The following is a 20,401-nucleotide window of genomic DNA, read 5'->3' on the forward strand; positions in this document are numbered from 1 at the left end:
TCAGAAAGACCAGATTTTGATGATGGACTGATTTTAAGAACAGGGTGTACATTAGAACATGTAGTGAGTATTGAAAACATGATTTAATTATACCCACACTCTAGGATTAAGGTCATTCTTGAATTCAGCTTGTGTATCAGTCTGTTTGTTTGTCCATTTGTCTGTTTCTTCAATCAACAAATATTTCTATCACACTTTTCTCATGTACTTCTGACCTGAATAACTTCATATTTGAGAGTGGAAGGATGTGAACACCTTTGTTAATCTATTGGATGCCTACTTCCTGTGCTGATACTTTTAATTTTTCTGTATGCTGAATAAACTTTAAATCTTTTCATCACATTTTCTGCAGTACTACTGTACTTGACAGAATGAATTTATATTTGGTCAGGTCTGGCAGAAACCACAAATACTGTTTTTGTCGAGACATGGATTCATGAATCTGTCATGGGCAGCCGCTTCAACTTTTAGATTCAATCTGTGGTTAAAAGTTTTTTTAGACATTAAAATAACTTTGTGAAACCATCATAGAATGTTTTATATGAATAAAGTACAGTATCCAGAGCAAAATTTTGATAATATCTATTTTCATTTTTTACCGGATTTTTGTGACAAAAATGTCGGTTATTGATTTGGGGATGTACGGTGGGCGGCCGGGCGGTCAGGCAGTCGGGCGGGCGGGCGGCAATCAAATGTTGTCCGTGCATTAACTCATGAACCTTTCAACCAAAGCTTTTAAAATTTTAATATGTTGTTACTGACAACTAAATGAAGGTCAAGTTCAATAATGGCGATTTTGACTTTTACCGTTCAGGAGTTATGGTTCTTGAAAGATTGAAAAATGGAGTTTCCAGTCGTGTCCGTGCATTTACTCATGAACTGTTCTACCAAAGCTTCCCAAATTTTAATATGTTGTTACTGATGACAAAATGGAGGTCAAGATCAATAATGACGATTTTGACTTTTACCGTTCAGGAGTTATGGTTCTTGAAAGATTGAAAAATGGTGTTTCCAGTCGTGTCCGTGCATTTTCTCATGAACCATTCAACCAAAGCTTTTAAAATTTTTATATGTTGTTACTGACAACTAAATGAAGGTCAAGTTCAATAATGGCGATTTTGACTTTTACCGTTCAGGAGTTATGGTTCTTGAAAGATTGAAAATGGAATTTCCAGTTGTGTCCGTGCATTTACCCATGAACTGTTCTACCAAAGCTTCCCAAATTTTAATATGTTGTTACTGATGACAAAATAGAGGTCAAGTTCAATAATGACGATTTTGACTTTTACCGTTCAGGAGTTATGGTTCTTGAAAGATCGTAAAATGGTGTTTCCATTCATGTTGTTGCATTTACTCATGAACCATTCATTCTAAGCTTTTCAAATTTTAATATGTTGATACTGATGACAAAATGGAGGTCAAATTTGATATTGACGATTTTCACTTTCACCATTCATCAGTAATGGTTCTTGTGATATTGCCAGGACACAAATAAATGTTAATAAATCCAGTTTGCTGTCGTTGTGACAGCCTCTTGTTTTTTTTTTTTCACAGTTAACTTTTAGATTTAGTGTGTGGTTTAAGTTTTCAGTAATCAATAACTTTTTCAAACTTTTTTGGAATACTAGTATTAGGAAATTTGGACAGAAGACAGAAGACAGAAGCTTGTTTACAACCTAAAGACAGTATTCAGAGAAAAATATTGAAAGTTGTAGTATGATTGCCAATGAGAGTATAAAATTCAGCAAGTCATAGTACAGCCTTCGACAATGAGCATAATTCATACTGTGGTGTAAGCTATAAAAGTCACCAGTATAACAAACTGTGTAACAATTTAAAAGAGATCATCAATAACCTGATTTAAGCTAAAGAGAAATAAACAAAACCCAATTATGACAGACAGGGCCCAACATCAGACGTGGGACTTCAGGCATAACGAAGAATGTGGCTAAGTTGATATTTTACGAGCGCATAACTCTTTATTGTTTATTTCCTTAGTGAGAATATACTACAACTTTTAATGTTATAAATATCTTTAGAAAAATTAACTTTGTATGAACATTTCTATACTTGTAGTGCCATAAAATCCATAGAACCATGGTGAGCACATTTAAGTATGGTCTAGTTTGGGTATGTATTTTGTATGTTTAATTATATTTATTTCGCATTCATTTTTCTCACCACAACAAAATTTTGGTAAGCATATTGTTTTACTGATGTCTGTGTCCAACCCACATAGTGTACAGGGCTTGATCAGCTAACTCCTTCAGTGTTTAGGCAAAACAAAAATTGAACCAAATTATACTCCAATATTCCATATTTCTCAAACACATTGGAGGTAGATTTACACAAATAGATATCTAATTTAAATAAATCATGTAATACTTAAAAGTGTTAAGAACACCAGACCAATATATCTAAGCAACAACATTCAATGGAGAAGTAGAACTTACAATCTTTTTTTTAGCTCACCTGGCCCAAAGGGCCAAGTGAGCTTTTCTCATCACTTGGCGTCCGGCGTCGTCGTCCGGCGTCGTTAACTTTTACAAAAATCTTCTCCTCTGAAACTACTGGGCTAAATTTAACCAAACTTGACCACAATCATCTTTGGGGTATTTAGTTTAAAAAATGTGTGGCGTGACCCGGTCAACCAACCAAGATGGCCGCCACGGCTAAAAATAGAACATCGGGGTAAAATACAGTTTTTGGCTTATAACTCAAAAACCAAAGCATTTAGAGGAAATCTGATGGGGTAAAAATGTTTATCAGGTCAAGATCTATCTGCCCTGAAATTTTCAGATGAATCCGTCAACCTGTTGTTGGGTTGCTGCCCCTGAATTGGTAATTTTGAGGAAATTTTGCTGTTTTTGGTTATTATCTTGAATATTATTATAGATAGAGATAAACTATAAACAGCAATAATGTTCAGCAAAGTTAGATTTACAAATAAGTCAACATGACCGAAATGGTCAGTTGAACCCTTAAGGAGTTATTGCCCTTTATACTCAATTTTTAACCATTTTTAGCTCACCTGGCCCGAAGGGCCAAGTGAGCTTTTCCCATCACTTTGCGTCCGGCGTCCGTCGTCCTGCGTCCGTCGTCGTCCTGCGTCCGTCGTCGTTAACTTTTACAAAAATCTTCTCCTCTGAAACTACTAAGCCAAATTTAATCAAACTTGGCCACAATCATCATTGGGGTATCTAGTTTAAAAAATGTGTCCGGTGACCCCGCCAACCAACCAAGATGGCCGCCATGGCTAAAAATAGAACATAGGGGTAAAATGCAGTTTTTGGCTTATAACTCAAAAACCAAAGCATTTAGAGCAAATCTGACATGGGGTAAAATTGTTTATCAGGTCAAGATCTATCTGCCCAGAAATTTTCAGATGAATCGGACAACCCGTTGATGGGTTGCTGCCCCTGAATTGGTAATTTTATGGAAATTTTGCTGTTTTTGGTTATTATCTTGAATATTATTATAGATAGAGATAAACTGTAAACAGCAATAATGTTCAGCAAAGTAAGATTTACAAATAAGTCAACATGACCGAAATGGTCAGTTGACCCCTTAAGGAGTTATTGCCCTTTATAGTCAATTTTTAACCATTTTTCGTAAATCTTAGTTATCTTTTACAAAAATCTTCTCCTCTGAAACTACTTGGCTAAATTAATCCAAACTTGGCCACAATCATCTTTGGGGTATGTAGTTTAAAAAATGTGTCCGTTGACCCGGCCATCCAACCAAGATGGCTGCCACGGCTAAATATAGGACATAGGGGTAAAATGCAGTTTTTGGCTTATAACTCAAAAATCAAAGCATTTAGAGCAAATCTGACATGGGATAAAATTGTTTATCAGGTCAAGATCTATCTGCCCAGAAATTTTCAGATGAATCGGACAACCCGTTGATGGGTTGCTGCCCCTGAATTGGTAATTTTATGGAAATTTTGCTGTTTTTGGTTATTATCTTGAATATTATTATAGATAGAGATAAACTGTAAACAGCAATAATGTTCAGCAAAGTAAGATTTACAAATAAGTCAACATGACCGAAATGGTCAGTTGACCCCTTAAGGAGTTATTGCCCTTTATAGTCAATTTTTAACCATTTTTCGTAAATCTTAGTAATCTTTTACAAAAATCTTCTCCTCTAAAACTACTTGGCTAAATTAATCCAAACTTGGCCACAATCATCTTTGGGGTATGTAGTTTAAAAAATGTGTCCGGTGACCCGGCCATCCAACCAAGATGGCTGCTACGGCTAAATATAGGACATAGGGGTAAAATGCAGTTTTTGGCTTATAACTCAAAAATCAAAGCATTTAGAGCAAATCTGACATGGGGTAAAATTGTTTATCAGGTCAAGATCTATCTGCCCAGAAATTTTCAGATGAATCGGACAACCCGTTGATGGGTTGCTGCCCCTGAATTGGTAATTTTATGGAAATTTTGCTGTTTTTGGTTATTATCTTGAATATTATTATAGATAGAGATAAACTGTAAACAGCAATAATGTTCAGCAAAGTAATATTTACAAATAAGTCAACATGACCGAAATGGTCAGTTGACCCCTGAAGGAGTTATTGCCCTTTATAGTCAATTTTTAACCATTTTTCGTAAATCTTAGTTATCTTTTACAAAAATAATCTCCTCTGAAACTACTGGGCTAAATTAATCCAAACTTGGCCACAATCATCTTTGGGGTATGTAGTTTAAAAAATGTGTCTGGTGACCCGGCCATCCAACCAAGATGGCTGCCACGGCTAAATATAGGACATAGGGGTAAAATGCAGTTTTTGGCTTATAACTCAAAAATCAAAGCATTTAGAGCAAATCTGACGGAGTGAAATTGTTTATCATGTCAAGATCTATCTGCCCTGAAATTTTCAGATGGATCCGACAACCGGTTGTTGGGTTGCTGCCCCATAATTGGTAATTTTAAGAAAATTTTGACATTTTTTGTTATTATCTTGAATATTATTATAGATAGAGATAAACTGTAAACAGCAATAATATACAGCAAAGTAAGACCTAAAGATATGACTAAGGAGTTATTGTCCTTTATAGTCAATTTTTAACAATTTTCATAAAATTTGTAAATTTTTACTAACATTTTCCACTGAAACTACTGGGCCAAGATCATTATAGATAGAGATAATTGTAAGGAGCAAGAATGTTCAGTAAAGTAAGATGAACAAACACATCACCATCACCTAAACACAATTTTGTCATGAATCCATCTGCTTCCTTTGTTTAATATTCACATATACCAAGGTGAGCGACACAGGCTCTTTAGAGCCTCTAGTTCATAAATCTTAAGTAATCTATTACAAAAATCTTCTCCTCTGAAACTAATGGGCCAAATTAATCCAAAGTTGGCCACAATCGTCTTTGGGGTATCTAGTTTAAAAAATGTGTGGAGTGACCCGGTAAAAATGTTAATCAGGTCAAGATCTATCTGCCCTGAAATTTTCAGATGAATCGGTCAACCCGTTGTTGGGTTGCTGCCCCTGAATTGGTAATTTTGAGGAAATTTTGCTGTTTTTGGTTATTATCTTGAATATTATTATAGATAGAGATAAACTGTAAACAGCAATAATGTTCATCAAAGTAAGATTTACAAATAAGTCAACATGACCGAAATGGTCAGTTGACCCCTTTAGGAGTTATTGCCCTTTATAGTCAATTTTTAACCATTTTTCGTAAATCTTAGTTATCTTTTACAAAAATCTTCTCCTCTGAAACTACTGGGCCTAATTAATTCAAACTTGGCCACAATCATCTTTGAGGTACCTTGTTTGAAAAATGTGTCCGATGACCTTGCCATCCAACCAAGATGGCCACCACGGCTAAAAATAAAACAGGGGTAAAATGTAGTTTTTTGCTTATAACTCTGAACCCAAATCATTTAGAGGAAATCTGACAAGGAGTTAAATTGTTAATCAAGTCAATATATATCTGCACTGAAATATTCAAATGAATTGGACAACCGGTTGTTGGGTTGCTGCCCTCCAATTGGTAATTTTTAAAGAAATTTTGCTGTTTTTGGTTATTATCTTGAATACCATTATAGTTAGCGATAAACTGTAAAAAGCCATAATGTTCATCATAGTAAGATCTACAAATAAGTCAACATGACCTAAATGGTTAATTGACCCCTTAAGGAGTTATTGCCCTTTATAGTCAATTTTTAACAATTTTCATTAATTTGGTAAATTTATGTAAATTTTTACCAAATATTTTTCTCTGTTACTAATGGGCAAAGTTCATTATAGATATAATTGTAAGAAGCAAGAACGTTCAGTAAAGTAAGAACTTCAAACACATCACCATCACCAAAATACAATTTTGTCATGAATCCATTTGTGTCCTTTGTTTGATATGCACATAGACCAAGGTGAGCGACACAGGCTCTTTAGAGCCTCTAGTTTTCTAATATCATCAATTATAAAATTTGGATTATTGTTTAGACTTGAAAATTCTGTTGATATGTACCTTCTGAAAATGACCTTTTCATTTTTCTTGCCTTGATTGAGTAAAAAAACAAGACTTAAGTATGCTGTTTCTAGAGGCAGCATCAACCATTTGTTAAAATTTGTGATAGGGTCATTTTAAGAAAAGCCACTGAAGTAAATCAATACAATTAATTGTGCAGTTGTATAAGAATTGACACATTTCATATTCTATGGAGATAAGTTAGCCGTTTCCCCTTATTCTTGGTTTATTGACTTTGAAACTTATAACATAGTTTGCATGTTACAGTTTGTGATTTAGTCAGTTTAAGGGGATCCACTTACATTAAGTCAACGATATTGGTATGCAGTTGTATTGGCAGTTGTTTATCTTATTCCCATGGAAATTATTTGTTCATTTACCTTTTGTATATTTTACAGTTCAATTAATGCTATTTCAATTTCAGCAGTTGCATTTTACTATCAAAATTGTATACAAGCAAGACATATCTCTGTGACATCAAGTTGTCCTTTTGTAAGCAGTTTTACTGAACATTATTGTTTCATTTTATTTGTACTGTGCAGTATAATGTTGATCCATTTTGAGGTCGTTATTTCTCCCAACTGAATCCTACATATAAATTCTTTTTGTTCCTTGTGAACTTCGATTTGTTAAACAAGTATTTTATACTATTTGATAGATTTTCAACAGATTAATTCTTGTTTTGTTTCAGGGTCGAAGTGCTAAATATAGTCCACAGAGAGTAGGAATACATCATAAAATGTGCCATGATGATGTAGTACAGATAATAAATAAATGAAGAATTAAAATCATCAAGTTTTTGCTGAAATGCAATTGGATACAGACACAGACTTATTTTAGTTATAAAGATAATGACAAAAATGTGTTCAGAACTGTGATATGTCTAGGTCAAGAAATTAAAAGTGCTCTTTATTAATATCAAAAATGAGAATACAAAATTCAGTCAGATATTGATATTGAAAAAATTGTTAGTGTTTTTTTTTTTTTATGACAGTCATTTATTTATCTTTAATGTTCAACGACAAAAAGGCATTATTTCTGCAATTAAGCATGTTAATTAAATCCTGGTAATAAGATAAGATTTCTAATTTTTGGCAGTTTTAATTTATGTCTTTTTCTGTTTCTTTATGGTATGTGGAGACAGCTTATTACTATCAATAAAGTGAAATACAGCCATTCAATTTTTACTGTGTTTTCTTTGCTTAATTGGAGACGTATTTCCGTTGGAATATTATCCATAATTGCAAACGTGGATTTCAAATATAGTTATTGATTATTTTAGTTTTTTTTTTATTATTCTTGCTGTAATGTACATTATGAGGAATTAGCTGAAAAGCATAGTATGGAGGAAAAAGCGTTTTTGTAAACCCTAGGTGAATAACACAAAATATATCATTATTAGTTTTGCCCCATTGTTTTTGCAAATAGATGTGAAGACAACCAATCTTTTCTATTCTAATTGAAAAGTGGTGGATTGCAAAAGGGTTTATAATAGATGTTATCTTGCAATCAAAATGAGTGAATAAAATTGAGAATGAAAATGGGGAATGTGTCAAAGAGGCAACATTTACATCACAACAACCTGACTAAAGAGCAGAAAACATCTGAAGGCCACTAATGGGTCTTCAACACAGCAAGAAAATCACGTGCTTCAGCTACCAGTTCAGTTAAAATGAAAATTACTAAACTCTGAAATATGTAAATAAAATGAAATTAAAAACCATAAAAGACTAACAAAGGACAAAGGCTCCTGACTTTGGACAGACGCAAAAATATGGCGGGGTTAAACATGTTTTGTGAGATCTCAACCCTCCCCTATACCTCTAGCCAATGTAGAAAAACAAACACACAGCAATATGCACAGTAAAACTCGGTCTAAAAGAAGTCTGAGACTGATGTCAGAATAGGTGACAAAGAAACTGAGCAAATTGACAATGATTCATAAATTAACAAAGGACTACAAGCAGTAAATGACATGCCAGCTCAGACCTTTAATGTCCTGACAACAGTATAGTAACTATATCCCTTCTTAGTAAATCAGTTTTAGGTTTGGTAAGCTTTTGAGGTGGATGCGGACATTTTTGTGCTTTGTAAAGAATAGAACCATAAAAGATTTGATGTGATATACCTGAACGTATTAAATGTCTGCTTGTTGATTTATATTTAAAAAATGATTTCCTTGAACTGGTGATAAAATTTATAAATGTTTTGACTCGTTTGTGATATCGAAAACCCTGATGTAATAATTTTTCAGTAATACACAGATTTCTTTCCTACAAATCTAATACGTTGTTACATACAAGTGTGAATCAAACAAGTTGAGATATATTAACACCATAAGATGGTGACATGGGAACTCAAATATTATGAGCAATTTTTTTAAGGTTTAATAAATATTTCAAAATTTGATTCAAATAAACAAACAATATCAGAACCACAGATTTAATGATGCATGAAAATTGACTGACTGCCCATTTATACCTGTTTTTCTAGCTATTGTCATGTATAGTGAAATAAATATAGGTGTTGTCTAGGTATTCATATCTTTGTTGACATCTAAAGGGCAGCATACAGTCTTCCACAAAAGACAGGTTTAAAAATGTCATACTCTAAATCTTCAAATATCAAATCAGTTGCAGTTTTAAACTACATTGTAATTCTGTCAGTACTCTCTGTTGCATGGCTTTGAAACAAAAGAGTTTCAGATGAGGAGCAATTTATTAGAGATGATTTTGGTTACAGAGGGAAAGAATTAACAACAGATAACAAGAAAAGATTTTAGAGGAGGAGTGATAACAGGCAAAATTTAAATATGACCTTGACCTTAATTTCCATAGCTCTGTTCACAAGTCACATTGACATACTGCTTAGTAGAAGTTAGGAGAGATAATTCATCCAAAAATTCCCTTGTTCACCTAGGTCACAGTAAGGAACATTTAAAAAATAAGTTTGTCTATATAAGAAGGTAGTAAAGGGTTATTTTTGTGCAACATGTTTTACCATTTTTATTTCACTTGCAGCCATGAAAAAGGTTCATAATTCACACTGTTTAGTGAAATCTGAAAAAAAAAACAACATGCAAAACATTTTTAATTGTTTGTTCATCGTGAAATGATAATTTTATTTCTTGTTCTGTGCAGATAACCCCCCTTTACGCCCCTCTTTATAACCTTTATCAATAAGCTTATTTTATAATTGAAAAGTAATATTTGAAGGAAAGTTCTAACACCAGTTATTGCTCTCGTCCTGAACAGGCATAAAATATCTTCCACTGGAAAAAACATGCACTTGTCTCAGAATTTTTTTCCCTATATACCTTAATATAACACATAAAGATATATAGGAATTTTTTTTCTAAGACAAGTGCCTGTTGGAAATAAGTAAACAATAGTAACACTCAATCTTATATTTGTGTGCTTTAAGTAAATGATGTGACAATAGTAGAAGTATGGTAGATGAATTACACATTTTTGGTTTGGTTGCAAGGAATGTACAAGTATATTATATTATGGTGATGTCTTGCCAGTTGGTGGCTTGAGAAAACTTAATTTGAACAAATTTTATATAAACAACTCCTCAACCATTAAGATCCCTGAAACATAGCACATACATATTGCTGTTTTGCACCTATATGACTGCGTACATTTATTTTGGTTTGTATAATACTATGATGTTTTCATCGCTACCCTTGTCTGTGTTGTCCAAAGACACATTTAGTTTCTAGACAATAACTTTAGTTTATAAAGTAAATGTATCTCTATGAAATATAACAAGAAGGTTCAATACCACAAAAGGAAGTTTCGGATTGATTTTGAGGGTTATGGTATTAACAGATTAGGATTTAAGGGCAAGAAACAAGCATTTTTGTAGTTTCCGGACAATACCTTGTGTGTAAGTGTATGGATCTCTTTGAAATTGTATCACAAGGTTTCATATCACATTGGGAAAGCTGGGATTGGATATGGGTAATTGCCCCACACATGCAGGGAAAAGGGGCAAGATCAAGGATTTTTCTAGTTTCCAGACAATAACTTGAGTTTAAGTGTTTGATCTTTCTAAAATTGTACAAGGTTCACTACCACAAAGGGAAGGCTTGGATTGTGTTTGGAGGTAATTTATACTGCCAACTAGTGGAGGTGTGCCTTTATTGGCAAGAGTTGGACCTTTATAAATTAATAAATAAAAAGCATCCATGAAAAACTAAGAAATAATTTGAGTCAAATTTATCAAAAGGTTGGACAGTAACTGCTATCATTTATAAAACATATTTTTTCAGAACTTCAAAATTATTACTTTGGAGAAAATTACGGAATTTTGTTGTTCCTTGTCCGAGTCCGTTTTTATTTTATTTTTTTATAAAGAGTTATGTCCCTTTGATATAATACAGAATATTTTTTGCAAGATGACAGATTTTGACCCGGTCTCTATTTTGCTTGTGACTTCGGGTACAAGAGGTGAAAGATTGTTATTTCAGTATCCAAATTTTGAAACAGCAAGAACCCACCAAGATATTGCTAAATGTAAGTTGTACAAAATTAAGACAGGTAAAAATTATCTCAAAGTTATATACGAGGGTGGTGAAGCACAGGCACTTGTTTCTATCCATACGAAGGTCGACTATCCATATTGTTTCTATCCATACGAAGGTCGACTATCCATATAAATAGAAGAAGGTGGCTAACGAATTTTTTTTTAGGTCACGACAGTCTCCGCTTGGGACGCTTTTTCTACCCTTCAACTTAATGCTAAAAATCCCTACCTTATATGAATCGATTCAGTAAATATTTTCCTTTAACACTAAACTAATTTCATAATCCCCACAGTGTTCCTCTTCACGGTAATCTACTCTCAATTCACTAAACCATGTCCAAAAGTTCAACTACCATCTTTCCAATGTATCTACTTCCGGTTAACATCGCAGTAAATTTATTTTGTTTTCATTGACTCAGTTTCTTTCCCCTAATTCTGATACGTTTTTTACCTCCAAAATAAAAGATCGATGAAATTCTTTAGAGTTACCATATACATTCGGAATTCTCTAGTATTATCGAATTCATTCAAATTAGTTTCTGACTTTCTGATTTTTTTAATAACAACAATAAATGTACTTATTTCGGTGAAATTTCATCTTTAAAAATATATTGATAATGAAAATAATAAACTGGTAATTTTACAGAATCATTTCGTTTTTAAAAAGATAGCATTCTGCCCACAACCGGAAGTAGATACTTTGGAAAGATGGTAGTTGAACTTTTGGACATGGTTTAGTGAATTGAGAGTAGATTACCGTGAAGAGGAACACTGTGGGGATTATGAAATTAGTTTAGTGTTAAAGGAAAATATTCACTGAATCGATTCATATAAGGTAGGGATTTTTAGCATTAAGTTGAAGGGTAGAAAAAGCGTCCCAAGCGGAGACTGTCGTGACCTAAAAAAAAATTCGTTAGCCACCTTCTTCTATTTATATGGATAGTCGACCTTCGTATGGATAGAAACAAGTGCCTGTGTGGTGAAGGGGGGCCCTGATCACGAAAACACGTGAAATAAAAATCGCAAAAACGTTGCACGGAAAATAAAAATCGGAAAAAACGAAGCACGAGAAATACAATCGTAAATATTAATGGAAAAAGTAAAAATAATTTATTAATCGGCCGTTCTTGGAGATCACCTAGTCATTATATAATACACCTTATCGCTATTCCCGGCTGACCCGTCCGCTTGAACTTTTGACGTCAACAACAATCACTTTTCCATTGTGGCGTCAGACATTTTGTTTTATGACGTCAAAATTTTACGGGAACCTGTGTGATTTCCAGCAATGGCGGACAAATAGCGATAAGGTGTATGGACATGATGACCTTGCAGTCACATTTTAGCGTCCGCTAGTTGCAACTGATTTGAAAGAAAATATTATTCATAATAATTAATTTGATAGCAATTTTAGTATTTTGGGGACACATAATTTAAAACAATCTCCGGACTGACTTTGAATTTAGTCCCGGTTTACTTTTTAATCAAATGCGGGACAGGCACGAGAAATTAAGAGTACCGACACGAAACACGAAAAATAAATAAAGGAGAACACGAGGCACGCACGTCAAACCAAACACGAGAAAACGAGAAATAAAATGTCAAAACACGAAAACACGTGAAATAAAAAGGCCGAAAACGTTGCACGAAAATAACCCTTTACCACCCTCATATACCTGTAGACCGAATAATCTGTCTCTTGTGTGGGTACATTTGTCATTTCATATTTTCTTTTCATCATTTGGCTATTTATTATTTTTTTTTTTTTTTTGTCACATTACAGGTATATTAGACCGAATAATCTGTCTCTTGTGTGGGTACATTTGTCATTTCATATTTTCTTTTCATCATTTGGCTATTTATTATTTTTTTTTTTTTTTGTGTCCACATAAAAAAAACAAAAAAAATAATAAAAAGCCAAATGATGAAAAGAAAATATGAAATGACAAATGTACCCACTCAAGAGACAGATTATTCGGTCTAATATACCTGTAATTTGAGGTAACACACAACAATACAAACAATCCTTCGTTGTAAAATAAAGAAGACTCGAAAAAACCTGAAAATGAAATTATCTGTCTATTTGTAAGCCTTCATATTCAGCACTGCCAGTGTTTGAGACTAGTCACTATCATTTAATCATATGGTTTATTATACACCCTCTCTTTTGATTGTGGCCTGTTATCTATTTCTTGTATGAATAGATATTTCTCGTGTCACACTGTACAGAATTTGATAGGATTTAGTGATACGATAGTCAGAGTTAATTTAATTGCTTTATCCAGCAGCACAAGAAGATATTACGGCATTTCATTGATAATTCTTTCGGTCAATGATGACTTTCAAAGGTTAAGATGATGTACATTTTGTCCATGTTAACAGACATTGTAATTTCTTCCATAATATACAAAACACTCACACATTTCACCTGAAATCTTTTTTTTTTTCCCCTACCTACGATAGAAGAGGGGCATTATGTTTTCTGGTCTGTGCCTCTATTCGTCCGTCTGTCCGTCCGTCTGTCCGTCCGTCTGTTCGCTTCAGGTTAAAGTTTTTGGTCAAGGTAGTTTTTGAAGAAGTTGAAGTCCAATCAACTTGAAACTTAGTACACATATTCCCCATGATATGATCTTTCTAATTTTAATGCCAAATTATAGTTTTAACCCCAATTTCATGGTCCACTGAACATAGAAAATCATAGTGTGAAGTTCAGGTTAAAGTTTTTGGTCAAGGTAGTTTTTGAAGAAGTTGAAGTCCAATCAACTTGAAACTTAGTACACATGTTCCCCATGATATGATCTTTCTAATTTTAATTCCAAATTATACATGTATAAGTAAAAGTAAAAGTACTAAACTGTTAGGAACGAGTCTCCCAAATTGGGTATATAAATATGTTTGAGATATATAATATTTCAATGGATTATACATTTACAAAGCAACATAAAAGTCCACAACTTTTGGTATTTAATACTTTCTGGATACCTGATTTTAGAAATTTTGTGATTAATTCATTGCAGAATATGAACTCTTGAATATTTCAGCTAAAAGAAGAAATGTTTACAGTGTGCGGATAGCAGAGGATGTTGTCACAGTATCGTGAGTTTTTCGCTGCTCTTTAATCAGATTTATTTAAAACTTCCATGTCATAATTTCTTTGAAATGCTGTGCCTGGGATGGCTTATGTCAAAAACAACAGTAATTCCTCTTCCTCTACACATTTGTTTGGGAATTTATCAATTAAGGGACTTGTCATTTTTATCTGGGAGGGTGGGCTGGTCAGAATGCAGAGGGATCAAGTTTTTTTCTGTGTGTGGAAAAGGGGGGTTCAATTTTTTTTATAAATTCAATAGTTAACCTATATCAAGAGACAAAATGTATAGAAGAACAAAAGTCAAATCGAAATATATTTTCAACACCATTCAAATATACAATTAAGTTAGACATCACAAGACTTTGGTGATTTAGGAAGCTGCCATTTTGTGTCATAAAATGCACAAGTGTTTCATAACCCGAATACCTCAGTCGTTATATTTTATTCACTTAGTCTTAGATTACTAGATTAACAAGCATTACTGCCAATTTTTTTCTAAATCAGCTTTATAGTTTGAAAGAAAATAAGTATAAAATAAAACGAAATCAACAGCAATTTGTGCAAAATTTTATCCAAAAATCCAAAACACTTCGCATCGTGAAAGAATATAGTATAGAGCAAAACATTCTCCAATAAATGATCAAATATTCATCTAATCCGCATTCAAAAGATAAATATTGAAACAAAAGATGATTCTGATATGACGAACACCACTAATGTACCTTTTTGTTTTCGTTACAAGATCCTTTTGGGTCCATTTATATATACCTCTCATCCTCTCACAACTTATACGTTTCAGACTAATAAATCAAAATTTATGGGTTACCATCACGCATCTATTAATGAAATGTGATAATAAATAGGTAATTGAATTGTTCAAGCTGAAAACATGAACTACTCCATATAAAAGTTTACCGACTCAATGTAGGTTTCAATAAGGCCTAACATAAAAGTTGAGTTTAAGCCGGAGCAGTCAAGAGAGTGACATATATAATACAGTCAGGGATACTACTTGTACAAGTAATTTCTATTTTCTATAAAAAGCTAAAAAAATGTACACATATAAGTAAATTATAATGTTTGAATAATCTCCCCCTTAATTTTCTATAAGTAAATTTTTCTCACAAAATTTCTCAAGTTTTCAGATATAAAACATGTAAAATAATGCTTTAAATGATTTTTCCCAGGTTGTAATTTTTTATTAGAGCTCAATGTTTCATCTCATTAATTCAACAAAGAAATTGATTGCGCAAAGATCTTAACCCTTTACTCTATGGACATTTTTTTTTTAAATACTTGATTCGCATAGGATTTTTTTTCAGTAAAAAAAATCATCAGGTTTAAAGTGTTAATGCATTGTGAAAACTAATATTTCATCAATGAAATTCAAGTCAGATATTCTCATGAATCTCCTTTTCATATTGGATACAATTTTTTTTAAGTCTGGTGCAGACATTTTGGAGACATAGCGTTTCAACGGAGGTACTACACAGGCGTCAAAAGGCATCATTATGGAATAAAGGGGGTGGCGTCAAAAGGAGTCATTAAGGAGGAAAGGGTTAAATATTTGCGCAAGGCCTTCAAAAATTGCTCCATGGGGGCTTGTAAATGATCAGTGTTCTGAAGATAACAGACAAATGGGATTTTCAGTAATATTTATCCCAGGAAGACGAAGCGGTGTGTCAGTGTCAAAATGTTTTTTGACCCAAAACCACTGAGAATATTTCATGTTTGCAATATTTTCTTAAAATAACAAAAGTGTTTTGGATGTTCAAATTTTGGCATATTTAATAGAGGGGGGATCACGTTTTTAAAATATTTTTTAAGGGGGATCAAATAAAAATAGTGAAACATTATGGGGGGGGGGGGGTCAAGAAAATTTTATGTGTTTGATTTCAAAATGACCAGCCCCCCTCCTAGATAAAAAATGATAAGTCTCTAAAGACCTAACATGTAAATCTTATAAAGTCTGTGAGTTGTTCCTTGTACAAATCATACATGTAGGACATATAAATACAAGTTTCGTATTTCTAAAGCTATTTATAGCTCAAATGTTCCTTATTGAAGGTGAGCTTACATCAACAAGAAAACTTAGTACACATTTCCAGTATGATGTAAACTTTTAAAGAGGTATGCATTATTATGGTTCTGACCAAAATCTTGCAGTTCATTATCATGGAAAGAATCAGGTTAAAGTTTTGGTTTAAGGTATTTAAAAGCAGTGAAGTTTTTCTTTAAATGTGAATTTAGGAAACTTAAAAACTTAACATAAATGCCAAATTGCAGTTTTTACTCAGATTTCCCAATTTACTGAAAATGTAAATTTGTTGTTGGTGTAATTTTGTTTTCTTTAACTTAAACTTTACTATTAGATTAAATTGAAAATAGAGAATTTTTGTTAATCATCATCTCTGCTTAACTAATACATGTACATCAGAATTTATCTTCAGCACCACACAATTTTACATGATACTTGTAAGTTAATTTAATAACACTTGACAAATTTGCTTGTCTAGAATTCTTTTTCTTGTATTTTCAGAAGTCCAGTAAGCAGCAACACTGGAACCTTATCTGGGTAAGAAAATAAATCACTGATAATAAAAAAATTATAGATTTCACCAATGCAACACTTTTTTTCATTTTTCTGATGTTTGTCTTTATGTGTGAAAAATATATCTAAATAATTTTAAGACAAGGATGTCGGTAGACTTTACTTAGTAATTTGTTATTTACCACAATGAAGAATGTAATATTTCAGATATAATTCTGTTTTATTAGTGTAAAATAGTCTCAATATCATAACATCATATATAGTAATCATTTGAATCTGTTTTAGATTTTCAAAGGCAATTTTGGCCAATCTTCTGTCGGTCAAACCAGCCTTATGTGGTCAGCCATTTGACCTGAAGGTAGATGATTTGAGGTTTATAGGATTTCCTATGCTATTGGACCAATCTACCAAGCAACAGACATCTGGCAAAATATCCCACCAGATTGGCTCTTTTAATATTGTCTTTGTTTTAAAGGTAGGCAATAGTCAAAATGTGACTGTAGGATTATTTTTTTTGTGGATTGAGGGAAAATTGTATTTTTGTGTATTTTTCAAAAATTGTATTTTTGTGTATATTTCATTTCATGGTTTGACCAAAGTTTACATACAAGCCTACTAATTTCGTTTAACTTTTAAATTCTTGGTTCACATATACCAGTGAAGTCCATGAAACATTGGTATCATACAAATAATTATTAATTATGAATACACAGTACACTATTCTCTGTCTATTGAAAACACTGATAAATATTAAGGTTATAAGTTTTATTTTTAAATCAGTTTAAGCTTTAATGGTAACGTCATTAAATTATTATTAGTCAGTTTGGTATCATGTTTAAGTTTTAGTTTAAGTCACTTTACCATGAAGTTGTGGTTGTATGAACTAGAAACTTAATGATCCCTCAACCATGAGCAGAACTCATACTTCAAAGTAAGCTAGAAATTATTTTGTTTGTTTAAAGGTCATTGAATACAATGAGTTCATGTTCTTATAAAAAAAAATGCAGTATGATTGCCAAAGAGGAAACTCTCCATCAGAGACCAAACACTGTAGAAAGCTGTCAATTAAAGGTCACTATACAGCATTCAACCACGAGGAGAACTCATACCTCAAAGCAAGCTATAAAAGGCTGTAAAATGACAAATGCAAAAACAGAAAGTAAACAAGAAAACCAAGGACCTGAATTATGTGAAAAACAATAACCAAAAACAAATGTGATAACCAGCAACATACAACAACCTACTTAATTACAGGAACATACAAAATGTGGTGGTGTTAATCAGTCACTAAACCTGGGACAGTAGTCTAACAGTACAACACAGGATGAAACTGTCAATATCAGGTATAAATATTCTTGTTTTTTCTTATTTCAGGCATCAGTAGATCAATCAGTCATAAACTGTTATTTTGATCTGGTTAAACAACTGACAGGTGCTATTAAATATGAGGAGTCTCGGCGGCAGTATTTATCAGCAGAGGCTAAAATCATGATATCTATCCACGATGATATTGCTTCTCTTCCAGAAGGTATATAATGAAAGTTATGATGATTGATGGCAAATGAAATACAAAAACATTTGTTTTTATTCTGTTAAGCAGACATAGTAAAATTTCAAAATGTAATATATATTCTATTTATTTCTCAAAGTAGTCTAGTGTACATGTATCATTTATTGTTAGCAAACATATTTATTGTCATATGAGCTATTTCTGTCACTTGGTGTTTTTATTGTCTATAACCTGTTAGCCAGTTTAAACTTTTTCTCATTCACATGATTGATTCTTATGGTGTCTTTTTGTAGTCTCTTGACTATATTCTTGTCCAAACAGTTGGAGTATGTTTCACAAAAAAAATACAACTAAGGTTAATCGTAAGTTTACTGTATTGTCCATGACTTACAATCAATCTTTGTCTTAAGTTTTTTTGCATTTTTTGTGAAACTGACTCCTGGATTATTAAGTCTTGAGTTTTCTGTTTAAAAAATAGACTCCAAAAACTAATTTATTTAAGAAATAATTTTTGCATGCCAAAGATTTATCAAATAAATCAGTTTTTGGTGTTAATTAAAGGGGAGAAAAATTCTGAATTTTGAGAGAAGGACTTCTGTTTTCTCATTGATATGCTTTTGTTTGGTAGTTCAGCTTACAATCTCATGTTGAATCATCAATAAAGATGGTATAATTTTTTGTTAATTCTCTGATATAACTTGGGAGTTGGAACATTTTTTTTTTAATGGCCAACTTGGCTGTTGTGTGTTTTATTGTGTAGATAGATTTAGAAAAAAAATTGTCTTGACTTAACTACCTGCCCAACAGCCAATTCAATGTCAGTGTTTATATTTTTCAGATCAGATGCATTTTCCATATGATTTGATACAGACCAAAAGCTCTTTAGCAAGAGACTTGAGAACAGCATATGAAAGGTATTATTATGATTTAGACTCCATTATGTCATTGCATTTAAACAACAGATCTGTATTTTCACTCAACTCTGTGGTAAATATTTAATAAATCCTGGTATCCCAATGTTGTTGATAATGTATGTTGTAGAAAGCTTGCATTTGTCTCATTTTCTTACCAATGCTTGTTCCAAAGTTACTGTAACGGATCACATCAAAGACATCAAATAAGGCGAAAAGTCGAGTATGCGGTCTATATAAGTATCTTTATTCTTCAAAATTACATATAATTTTGGCTTCATATACTATATCATAACAACCGATTCTCTACAATAAAATACAAATACACATTAACATACATCGTATTTGTCTTTTTGTAAAGTAAAAATATAACTTAAAACACTAATAGCATAATACTAATCAAACAATATGATTCACTTTCTTTCACTCTTCATAAGTAACTTGTTAAATTAAAAAGTTAATTAGAATAAATATTAATTTATATTTAAATACTTTTACAATTCTTAATATTTCTTCTTTAAATAAATATTGTTCTTAAAAATGTACATAAATTATCTCTTACCGATTATGATCTCTCTATAAAATTATGATGTGTCTCCGAATATCAAATAACTTGCAATGAGTAAAAACTAGACAACGTAACGTACGTCAAAAGCGAAACGTCATAAAACTTAAAAACGGGAAATATTATAATGTTCATGAGTGCAGCGTTACATATGCGCAAATACCCAAAAATAGTATCTACAAGTATTATAAATTAAATAAATAAATTCAGTAATAATAAATGAAGTGACCCAACAATTTGGAATTACATTTCAAATCTAACAGTTACTTTCAAGTTTGTTCTTTTCTGTAACTTCCTTCTTCAGTTGAGGAGCACATCAAAGCTAAATTCATGAAAATTAAAGACTATTTTTTATACGACCGCAAAAATTGAAAAAATTTTGGTCGTTATTGGTATCACGTTGGCGTCGTCGTCTTCGTCCGAATACTTTTGGTTTTCGCACTATAACTTTAGTTAACGTAAATAGAAATGTATGAAATTTAAACACAAGGTTTATGACCATAAAAGGAAGGTTAGGATTGATTTTGGAAGTTTTGGTCCCAACAGTTTAGGAATTAGGGGCCAAAAAGGGGCCCAAATAAGCATTTTTTAGGTTTTCGCATTATAACTTAAGTTTAACAAATAGAAATCAATGATGTTTTGACACAAAGTTTATGACCACAAAAAGGGAGTTTGGGATTGATTTTGGGTATTTTGGTTCAAACTGTTAAGGAATTAGGGGCCAAAAAGGGGCCCAAATAAGCATTATT

General features: G+C 32.4%; 2 protein-coding genes across 2 annotated transcripts in view; both read left to right on the plus strand.

Annotated features, from left to right (window-relative positions):
* The window catches only part of LOC139489648 (leucine-rich melanocyte differentiation-associated protein-like), a 511,226-nt gene that overhangs the window by 290,533 nt on the left and 200,292 nt on the right, over positions 1–20,401 (plus strand). The window lies entirely within an intron of this gene.
* Positions 1–20,401, plus strand: part of LOC139489858 (GATOR1 complex protein NPRL3-like) — a 50,557-nt gene that overhangs the window by 20,162 nt on the left and 9,994 nt on the right. The window contains exons 12-21 of the mRNA XM_071276704.1: positions 5–63; positions 2,077–2,130; positions 7,186–7,269; positions 9,332–9,419; positions 10,856–11,014; positions 14,066–14,120; positions 16,655–16,690; positions 16,952–17,141; positions 18,041–18,194; positions 19,015–19,090. Of these exons, the coding sequence (XP_071132805.1) occupies positions 5–63; positions 2,077–2,130; positions 7,186–7,269; positions 9,332–9,419; positions 10,856–11,014; positions 14,066–14,120; positions 16,655–16,690; positions 16,952–17,141; positions 18,041–18,194; positions 19,015–19,090 (955 nt within the window). The remainder of the gene's footprint in view (positions 1–4; positions 64–2,076; positions 2,131–7,185; positions 7,270–9,331; positions 9,420–10,855; positions 11,015–14,065; positions 14,121–16,654; positions 16,691–16,951; positions 17,142–18,040; positions 18,195–19,014; positions 19,091–20,401) is intronic.

This window comes from Mytilus edulis, chromosome 9 (assembly GCF_963676685.1).
Source record: "Mytilus edulis chromosome 9, xbMytEdul2.2, whole genome shotgun sequence".
NCBI lineage: Eukaryota > Metazoa > Mollusca > Bivalvia > Mytilida > Mytilidae > Mytilus > Mytilus edulis.